General features: G+C 39.9%; 1 protein-coding gene across 2 annotated transcripts; it reads left to right on the top strand.

Annotated features, from left to right (window-relative positions):
• Nucleotides 1–5,434: 5,434 nt before the first annotated feature.
• On the top strand, nt 5,435–9,945 carry LOC107222949 (arrestin domain-containing protein 17). 2 transcript variants are annotated; one of them, XM_046740598.1, is made up of 6 exons: nt 5,435–5,572; nt 5,699–5,818; nt 6,002–6,150; nt 6,253–6,426; nt 8,406–8,802; nt 8,885–9,945. In XM_046740598.1, exons 1-6 carry the CDS (start codon nt 5,461–5,463, stop codon nt 9,034–9,036), a joined length of 1,104 nt encoding a protein of 367 aa, XP_046596554.1. In that variant the 5' UTR covers nt 5,435–5,460; the 3' UTR covers nt 9,037–9,945. The 2 variants fall into 2 exon arrangements, with proteins under 2 accessions (XP_046596554.1, XP_015517983.1); XM_015662497.2 differs by having other exon boundaries at nt 5,933–6,150.
• The last annotated feature ends 529 nt before the right edge of the window (nt 9,946–10,474 follow it).

The raw sequence follows: 10,474 nt of genomic DNA, 5'->3' as shown, positions 1-10,474 counted from the left end.
AAGAGAAGCGAGGTAATTTCCGTCCCCTGCAGTTTCGCTACATCTTCAATTCTCTCTTTCACTCTCTCTCTCTCTCTCTCTCTCTGTCTCTCTGTGACCCTTTCTCTTTCTGCTACTCTTCATCTCCGTCTATATCTGGATCCGTATTTCGAGCTGAGTCTACTTGGAGCAAAAGTTGTAGCCACTTCAGAACTCGGTACAGCGTAAACCCCTCAGTGCCGTTTTCGGCAGCCGCATAAAATACGGCAGTAAAAGAGTTCTAAGGGTATAAAAGGTGGCTGGCTAGCTACCAGCCAGTCAGGGCAGGTGGTTTCACTTTTATTGCCCGGGCGTTTGTGGGCTGAGTGCCTCCACCTTCTGATCGTCCGTACCTCGGATTTCGGTCTCCTCATCGCCGCCCCCTGCATCAAGTATTTTGTATTGCCCTGAATTGTATTCTGCGATCCGCTCGTTGTATTATAGATGAGATGAAACAAACACCTAGAATTCAATTCCGCAGATCGAACGCGTTCAGGAAACACGCAGAGTCCGATTCGAGCATTCGGGACACACTGGAGAAATTTCAATGGCGTGTGATTGCTCTTTTTTTTTTTATTTCGAAACAGAAGTTGCGTGGAACGAGTTGTTGACGGTTCAAGAAGAGAAACTTTTCATCCGTTCAACCTTGAAAGCGAGTTTGGTTATTGTTTAGAAAAAGTTACGAAATTGCGTCAAGAAAAAGAGATATGCATTGATTGGAATTCGTAAGTTTGTTCCTTGGTTTTTCGAGAAAGAAAAAAAAAAAAATCACCATCAAAGTCTGAATCTACACGGAACATTTACTTCCATGGGACGTACCATGAACCTCCATGATGGATATGCAGTGTCTCTATTGGACATCCATTTAAAACGAAATTAAGTACAACAGATATCTATTAAAGATTCAAATATCCGCTTTTTGTACATCTCGAAGAACTCTACTAGATGGAGTGAAAAGTATTAAAAACCATGAAAAGTGAAATCGTTTGAAAATACTGTAATTTGTGTGGTATTTTTAGTGAAGAACATTCACTTTCTACCATCGAAGAATTATCTTTTATATTATTTCTTGTAACATTTTACAATACCAAATTCTTTTCATCGAAGTTACGAAAAAACATATCCGTCCAATCGCGAAGGATCGATAAAAAAAACTTCTCGCAGTGTTACGAATGCTCTTTTTACAACTGTTGAAAATATTGGAAAATTTGTCTTAGAAACGGTTAGATTTGCTTGCTCCAACGAAATATTCTGGATTTCTTGTATTTTCCGGATACTGGCCAGAATTTGCGGAAAATTCTTTGTGACCTTCGATCGAATTGCACGTATGATTATAAATTTTTTTTCATCATATCACCGTTCTTTACAGAAAGGATATCAACCGTTTGTAGAATTTTCGGATAAAGGCGGTATTTTGTGAGGCAGCACAGAGTACTCGCTACTGCTTAAGCCAATCTATGGGATATAAGGGCGTTCGTCGACTTGTACCGCTTCCCGAACCATCCCCGAAATTGATCGAGCTCGTCACTACGCGACGGCTGAAGGTTCACGTCAGGACGTTTGATCCGCGAAACTGAAGGTTTAATTAAGGGCTATTTCTCCATCGAATACCGTGGCTGGAGAAAACCCCTCGCTGCGTTGGTTCGAACCACTCGAGTGTAATTGATTTTCAGCTTCCAGCTTTCAGGAAGCTTTATTTATTTCTGTGTACCAACGAACAGCGAACTGTTGGCGAAACTTTCGTCCCGGCCCAGCGATCAACGCGTATTTCGGATCCGCAGGCAACACACATACACACACGCACACACACACACACACACACACATCTTGTAATTGAACGAAATTTCGACGTTTCAAAACGCCCGGATAAAAGCTGAGAGGCTTATCTCCGCGGCGCCATTAAGTTATTAGCACCAAGATCCAATCAAACGTTTGAAAGGGAAGTTTTAGTTTGCTTAATCCACGAAATACCCAATCTGTAGAGACAATGCTGATCCCTGCCGGCAGACGCCCTTCCGAACAACAAACAATCAGACACCCAACTGATGGACGGACAAACAGAAGGACAGACAAAGAACAGCAGCCAACGAACGAACGACTCCACCCTTTGTGCCCGGTAATTGAACGCGGTGTTTTCTTACGAACGCGGACGTATTTGACGGAATTCCAATCCGTCTCAGGGAAATTTCAACGTGATCTTAAGTGTAACTTGCCCCATTGATCGGACGGAAGTCGCGCTTACACCTCGGACGATCTTTTATCAAGTTGAGTTGCAGAAGCAGGAAAAAAATTTGAATATCCCTTTCGAGCCGATCGTGAAAGACTTCAAAAACTCACCATGGTAACCAGGGAAAATGGTGACGGGACATGTTAACACCTTCAGTCACGCACTCCCGACTTCAACCCGAGTAAAGCACGTCTCTCCAATACCTACTATAGAACTCCACGAGGAGTTAAGGTCCTGCCCATCAAGTTGTCACGTTTCAAGGTGCTCGTCGAGAGGATTTTAGTCAGCGGAGAAAGGCGTTCTTTGTTCTTAAGATATCAAGTACAACTGCTTGGATCAAAGCTTGAAGCACCGGCCTCTTGAATTTGATTTTTAACGCGGGCATTATCGTGCTGGGTTTGTAACCTTCACTTTCATCACAAAGAGTGAGATCGCCTTTCAAGAAATTCGCTTCGCTTGATTGAATAACATCTTTCCTCGGGTCCTGTTGCCTACATCAAAGCATACGAAACAATTATCCCCTGCATGTATATTTTTCCCACGATCTCTGTACCCGCTTCAGGGCATTGCGTTGCCCTTGGTTTTCAGGAATTTTGCGAACACTTTAGGCCTCGGCCGAGGCCACCAAAGGTTCAGTTTGAGTCTGACGATACTTGGGATCAAAAAGCCAGGCGGTATGCTATTGATGTGGTCCACGCATGAAGAACACCAACTTTACCCCTCCCTGATAACTTGGCAAGCCAGTGGCTACAGCCTCACGAATTGTTTTAGTATGGTCCGGATTACTAGGTTACAAACGCGATCTTTCAAACCAATGAAACGGACACTGCAAGCTCGGTCTTTAAAAAATCAGGAATGTACGAAGTAAGAATATTTGAGTGAATTAAAGACTTACGGTGAAGAGATACTACGGGGATTCAAATTGAATCACAGCAGGTTCGAGAGTAATAATTAGTCAAGGAAAGCGTGCGCCGTAATCAGCGAGCGTAATCAAAAGTCTTTTACTCCGACTCGACATTTTGAACTTTTGATTAAGATATCTCTGAATGGAGTTCCCTGACTTCGTTGAAACTTCCGAGAGCCACTAAATGTGTAATCCTTGGGTGGTCAAAACTGTCCCAGAAATGAAACACGAATGTATTTGTGTGATCACTCCCAATGTTCAACAGTGTTGAATGATAAAAATTTTCTTGAAAATTGTGTAGCGTGCGAAAATCTCGCAGGATTATTCTCGATTAGTTGAACTCCGTGAAAATTCCTTCTCTAAAAAAATAAAAAGACGGATGTGACCCCTGCTCGATCTTTTTTTAACTTACCGTAAGAATCTTACTATCAATCTTTGCATTTTTCCTCTAGAAAATACGTACACGTGTTGGAAGGACCGGGTCTCTGATTTTTGTCTGTCAATTGAACACGAATGAAAGCAAGTCACGTCAACGAGAGTAAAGACCGGCCGTAGGTAAGGAGAAAGCGAGGACGTTGGTATGGGTATAAGATATGACAAAAAGTGGCAACCGGAGAGAAATTGAAATGCAGAATGGCAATACTTCAAATTCATTTGTGTGACAATCTCCGGTCTTCCAGTTCGACAGATCCTTGCTCGCGATGAAATCAGAAGTTGGCTGAATGTCTGGCTAAAGTCCTTCGGTCCTTCTTCTTCCGTCATTTCTCAACCCCCGGGGTTCCCCTCCTTTTCCAGGTTCCCTGGAATCCACCTTCGAACAATTTGCTCGCGGAATTCATTCCGTGCAATAGAGGGGAAATGAAGCCCGAGCCTTTCCGTCTCTCGGAATGGTTCTTTCTTTCTTTCTTGTTTTATATTTCTCCCTCTTTTTGCCATCCTGCTTTTTTTTTTATCCTTTTGTCCCACTTTTCACCAGATACCCAAAACAGAGAATCCTCCACAGCGTATCAGCGTCTTCTCTGACCTTGCAATTGAGAGACGTAACAGTTCCAGTTACGGCCAAAAAATAAATGAATCCAAACGTAACTGTACCAAAGCAGAGATATGGCCGACAACTTACGATGAGCACAAACCACAACGCGAGACAGGCAACCACACTGTGAGATAACTTCGAAGAAACTGGGCTACAAGGATTCAGTAGAAACAGGAATTACCTCACTTACCGCTACAGGTTCACCGCAAGCCTCTGCATATAATACGTAATTAATTATTTCCAGTACTCCGGAAAGAACTTTTTCCCTTCTTTTTTTTCCTGTCCACCCGCATTAATTCCCCGCTAAGAAGCTTGACCGAGTTCAAATCATTCCGTATTTCTTCTTACGTATTCGATAAAAAGAACCTCGTCTCGCTTTTCTCAGAAAATGAGTACCCATAGGCTCACGCTCTGATGTGGCAGCGTTTACACACGTATAGGTATGGGTATATATCCATAAAGGGTAGCTAGAGATCCTAGAATTCCCATTAAAGGATTCCAAAGGATGAAGTCGGTCGTGGAATGTCGGGAGGAGAGAGGATAATATTATCGTAGGTAGGGTGCATTTATCCATCTATCTCTCTCTCCCTCTCTCTCTTTCTCTCTCGCACACTCTATCTTCTCTCTTTCCGAAGACCGAATTCCCAATCTAAGATCTAGAATCTAGTGGGCTCGGATCCCAAGCCTGGAATCTAGAATAGTGTGAAATGTCTTTCAGAACCTTTCTTATCCGAGTTCTGCCACAGGCTCGTGATTAACGCTGTAAATGGCGGGGCTCTTCTCGTCCCCATCACTGAACCACGCTTCTCCATCGACCTCTCCAACTTTCGTCGAATTTGCTGACCCTGCGATTCGCTTTTGGAATAAAAATTTACCCGCGTAGCTATACTCGTCATTTTAACGCGAAACGGACATCGGAAGTAATCGGCACGTCGCAAGTTCTTGACTGTTTCTTCTTGTGCGTTTGTAATTTCACAAAAATAAACTTTTGTTTGAAAAATCTATTTTTTGGCATGTGTAATTCCAAAGGATCACGAAATGCAAAGCGTACTCCAAGCGAATAAAATTTATCGTTCAATTTATCAGTACTTTGCATAAGATACGCATTTCTGTATCGTATCAGCTATTAGCCATTCGTCACTTGATGATTTGAGTTACAGATCTCTTACAAGATAAGTTATCTGCACTTATCTCCCTCGCGGCTGATATAAATGTCGGTAATATCAAGATATTAGTCTCAGTATCCAAAACTGTAGGTGATCAGCTGTAATAAACGTAATGGGGTTAAAGGATCGTTTTGAAATTGTTTTAAACAGTCCCGTATATTATGCGGGACAAAGTATGACGGGGAAGCTAATTGTCGAACTGAAAAAACCAAAGAAGATAAAAGGTATCGTAAAATTGTAAAAATAAACAATTTCGAATTATCCACGTTCTGAATTACGCCGCGTGTAAAAGTACTCGTATGTCGCAAACATCGTGTGAGCTCTCTTCGTTTTTTGTATTCCGTTTTCAGGACTGTATTTGAAATACTTCGGCAAAGGATATGTGCACTGGAACGAAGGGTGGGGTACAACGATGGTGTCGCACTCGAATCTAGAAATATACTTGATGCAATATCAACTAGTTTGCGGAAGTGAGTACCGTAAAAAAAAAAAGAGAAATATCATATCAGTAATCTGAAGATAATCAACTCCGCATCGAGACTCCTGATCTTGAGATACGAAAAAAAAATTCTTGGCCCATGCAGATGAGACAGATGAGTACAAGCTAACGGAAGGTAGACATGTCTTTGAGTTCAACTGTCAACTGCCTCCAGATCTCCCCTCTAGCTTCGAGGGACACTTTGGACGCATCAGCTACTCTGTCAAAGCCATAATCGACCGCCCTTTGAAGAACGACTACGTCGCGAAACAGTCACTGACAATTGTGTCAATATTTGACCTGAATCGATGTTCCCTCGCAGCGGTAAGCACGGATAAAGGACTTACTGGAAAAGCTTTCGGTTACTATGTTGCTCCAATTCCAATTGGTAATTTCTATTTTTTCTCTGTTCTTCGGTTGAATCAGATGCCAGTAGAAGAGCGGAGCAGCAAGACTTTTTGGGGACACTCGAAGCCTCTGAACATGTCGGTTAACATTCCCGTCCGTGGCTTCGTTCCTGGACAGGTAATACCAATGAAAGTATTACTGAGCAACGAATCCGAAGTCCTGGTGAAGAGTTTGGAGGCTACTTTGAAACAGGTCAGTTTACATTTTCTTTTTTATCATCTGACATGCTGGATTATTGCAACGCTTGATACATCAAAACAATCATTTGTCATTACTTAAGTCGAATCAAATCCCGCACTGATGTCAACATAAACCTTGCATAATCGTTAATCCTTTTCACTTAAGTGAAGAAATGATTTCTACGTGTGTGAAATTGATGATGATACTGATCAAAAATAAATTCTGCAGTTAAGAAACGTAACTGGATCGTCAAAAGATACGTGCAAAAAGAAACAGTATTTTATACGACATCTTCGAATGGAAAGAATTTTCAGTTTTTGGTAACTAGAAACGAGTAAAAGCATTGATGGTAGATAGTAATTTGGTATTCTCGTCTGTAAACCAACCAATAATACTTTCTAAAGATGAAATAGGGTCCCCTGAGCTTTAAGTAACTTTTGATACATTTTTTGAGATTTTGTAAAGTATACCTATAAGATTTGAAAAAATGTATATTCAAAAATACTTGGACGGAACATTTTCGTATAATATATATTATACATACATCCAGAGCAAAATAATTAACTTCTTCAATTTCACATGCATTTCAGTCATATGTGGGATATATTCCTGCACTTGATATATTCGTTGTAATTGCAAGTTGTACATAGTTTGACAGTACAAAGTTTTCTTAACGGAATGTTCTTGACGGTCGCGTATTGAAATAATGAAACATAAGCTGACATTGTGATAATACGAAGAACTAATAAAACTACACCTACCTACCGTTATCAAGTCACTATTCATGACGATAAATTGTGAAGTGCATAATAATAATCAGCACAAAGTGCCAACTTCAAGACAATTTGCGGCATGATAACAACTCTAATAATCAATAGATCAAAATCTTATCAACGCGGTAGTTGATGTAGGTAGGTGTGCCTATTAGATCTAATCAAAGAAAATACTTTAACATTAGCTTGATGTTCAAATGACACTTTTTTCTTTTTCAATGACAATTTATGATGCTGAATTGATTTTCATCGACATTCAATTTGACTTCTTTTTACCAAAACAATACGGATCGTATTAGATGCTTTGGACATTTTTGTAAGTAAGCTTTACCACCTGATAACCGACATTTGATGTAGCAAGTTGGCATTCAAGAAAAATTCGTTATCACTCAATAATGTTTACATCAACATTTACAATTGCAATGTAAGCAATTCGTAAAAAAGTTAATGCGAGGGACTGTAATCTTAGAAGTTCTTTATCGGTTCTAATACCCACACGGAACACTCCAACTATTAGAGGTCCATACGGGATCCACAGCTCCATAAATCATCCATATCCATAGTGGATCTCTAATAGACATCTACAGAAATCCACAATATCGACGGTCAGGTTAAAGCCGGTCATGTGTATCGATTGGTTGTCTATGAATATCCATACACGTAAGTAGAGGTACCATAGACAACCACCAGACGGCGAATGGTTGCCATCATCTCTCGACGCCAAGAAAAGCTCTAAATTGTACAAACCCCGAGCAATTCGAACAGTTCGTTTGGTCCGAATTTCATCCGGTATTTAAATATTCGGTCGTCCTTGAGTAGTCGTCTATTTTGCCAAGAACTTGGACTTTTTATCTGAGGCAAAACAAAATGTGGATGTGATAATTTCTAATTCATTTCATGGTACATAAAAAGGAGTCAATGTTTCCGAAATAACGTCGACTAAAGGTGTTAACTTCTTTTCCGCCAAATCCATGATATCTCTGATGATGATCTATGTTGCGGATATCTATTAGAGTGCTGCTAGATGTAGTACAAACGGGTATTTGGACCTTTTACAGAGGCCTATTGTACTTCCTTTCGTTTGAAATGGATATCCAGTAGAGATATTGCATATCCATCATGGATGTCCATGGCACACGTCCATTAAAGGTGAATGTACCGTGTGGATAGGCATTTCGTTTCCCGTAACTGGAGAGTGTTTAAGTATCGTATTTACAGAAGGTGGTCTTTCACGCGATCAGGAAATCAAGTCCCATGAAGGTGTTCGTCTTCAAAAATGAGTACCCAGTCGAAGATGGTATCGGCAACAAAGAGTTGCACCTAAATTTTCAGGTACCAGCGTTGCCACCCTCTTTTCTCCAGTTCTGTAGCATAATCGATCTGAGGTACCAGCTAAACGTAAAAGCCAAGGTCAGCGGTTGTCACAGAAGTCTCAAACTTCCAATCGAAGTTATAATAGGAAATATTCCACTGATGGCCTACGAGATGCCGATCTCTGGTAACCAGACATTGTGCGATGTGCCTGGCCTCTCACCACCGTACAATCAATTATCGAATAGTCAACCGCCACCTTACACTGTCATTTTTCCTCCATCGGTAGAATACGGTGATTTGCGTGAGTGTAAAAGTCAAACCAGTCATGTTAGAAGATCCACCTAACTTTCAACCGAATTCATTAATCGCTCGTCTTGTTTCAGCTCCGCCGTCCTACGAAGAAAGTACCAGATACGGAAGTCTCAATAGAGAAGGATCGCAAGAAGCTTCGAACGGCAATGCGGAGGCCAGGGAATTTTCACCGTTGTATCCTGTGTACAGATTCGAAACCGCAAGAGTGCAAACTGTGGGATAGTTATTTCTGAGCAATTAGTGCAATGTACGATAATTCAATGAAGACCCTCAAACAGAAGTTTGACCAGTCTAATTTGGACTAATAGACGGTTTTGGACAGGTTCCACTTTTGAAACTCTTAGTCATGATCTCTAGACAGAGAGAATATCTACGTACTATCGAATGACCAGGACAATCTTTCAATGAAGCCGTCGCTAAAAAATTGAGAACTCTCGATATTCGTCACTGAAATTTATCTACGAACCATCAAATAGTCAGATTAGCAGGAATGTTAATGATTTTTGGTCAAATATCACGAAGAATCGAATTTTATCGGGAATAATGTACACTATAGATCGTAACGTCGTTTTTTTAATTTCTTTTGATCCAACATAACATAATTGTTTAGTTATCTTTACTTCCTCAATTTTAAATTTATTACACTCTCGCTGTTTATATTCAGACGTGATGGATTTTAAATGATGTTTAAGTTTTCCGTCGGACTGTTAATAAACTGCTTGAAACGGGAAGTTTCGACAGAAATTAATACACTTACTTGATCATCTTACACATGGGCCACATTAAATGGTAATCAACTTTGTTGAATTCCCTACTAATCGATTTTAAAAAAATATGAATCTGAAGTCAGAAAGTTTAATATATTGAGAGTTTAATGACGATAAAAATACACACTTACTAATATCTTTTTTTCCTGTCAAATATCTTTTTCGGTCTGAATTGAAAATTTTTGGCGGATATGTATTCATACCATCAGACACGCGATATGATGTCTGAGATGTACAAGTACTGCTAAGAATATAGTGTACGCATAATGCGAATCGAATTTATTTTTTTCCTTAGTTAAGCATCCGGAAAATGAAAACCAACCTACTTGTTGTTTGGAAATTGTATTTCATCCGAAATTTTTATATTAACCGTTGAATAAATAATGAATATTTTCTTATTTCTTTGTGATTATGCGATATCAATCCTTTTTGTGGAATTGCTGCAAGTATCCGGATTTTTTTTTAATTTTTGCTTACAGTTACAGTCTAGATGAATATTCCGTTACAGACAACATTAATACACAGTGAAAAATCATTAGGAAGGGAGAATAAGTTTCAAAACGATTTCTGAGCTTATCTAAGCATCATCTGAGTTTAGTGAAAAAAGTTTGACGAGTTACTCGAACTATACAACAGCAAATTTCAAGTTGGACTGATATTTCTTAAAATATTGCGTACGTGCTCCGATGCACTGGTTGGAAAAATACAGTTTTCGAGATTATTTAGTCTTTATATCCGAAAAGAACCTTGAGTGTGAAATTTCTCGGGTTGAAATAAGCCAGCGCGTTCATATCTGCCTCGATGAGAAGATGAGATGTGAATCTGAAAAACTATCGAATAATCTTCTGTAGCAGATATTTTGTTTTTTATGAAACAACATTTTGACGATGAGTG

This window comes from Neodiprion lecontei, chromosome 5 (assembly GCF_021901455.1).
Source record: "Neodiprion lecontei isolate iyNeoLeco1 chromosome 5, iyNeoLeco1.1, whole genome shotgun sequence".
In the NCBI taxonomy this organism is placed as follows: Eukaryota; Metazoa; Arthropoda; class Insecta; order Hymenoptera; family Diprionidae; genus Neodiprion; species Neodiprion lecontei.
This window is presented reverse-complemented; position numbering and strand designations above follow the sequence as displayed.

Bases quoted from the DNA above. Each gene is read 5' to 3' on its own strand.
- LOC107222949 (XM_015662497.2), top strand. From the start codon at position 5,461: ATGGGGTTAAAGGATCGTTTTGAAATTGTTTTAAACAGTCCCGTATAT. The intron at 5,819-5,932 runs GTGAGTACCGTA...TGGCCCATGCAG, and splicing joins ATATCAACTAGTTTGCGGAA to ATGAGACAGATGAGTACAAG. The intron at 6,427-8,405 runs GTCAGTTTACAT...TCGTATTTACAG, and splicing joins TGGAGGCTACTTTGAAACAG to AAGGTGGTCTTTCACGCGAT.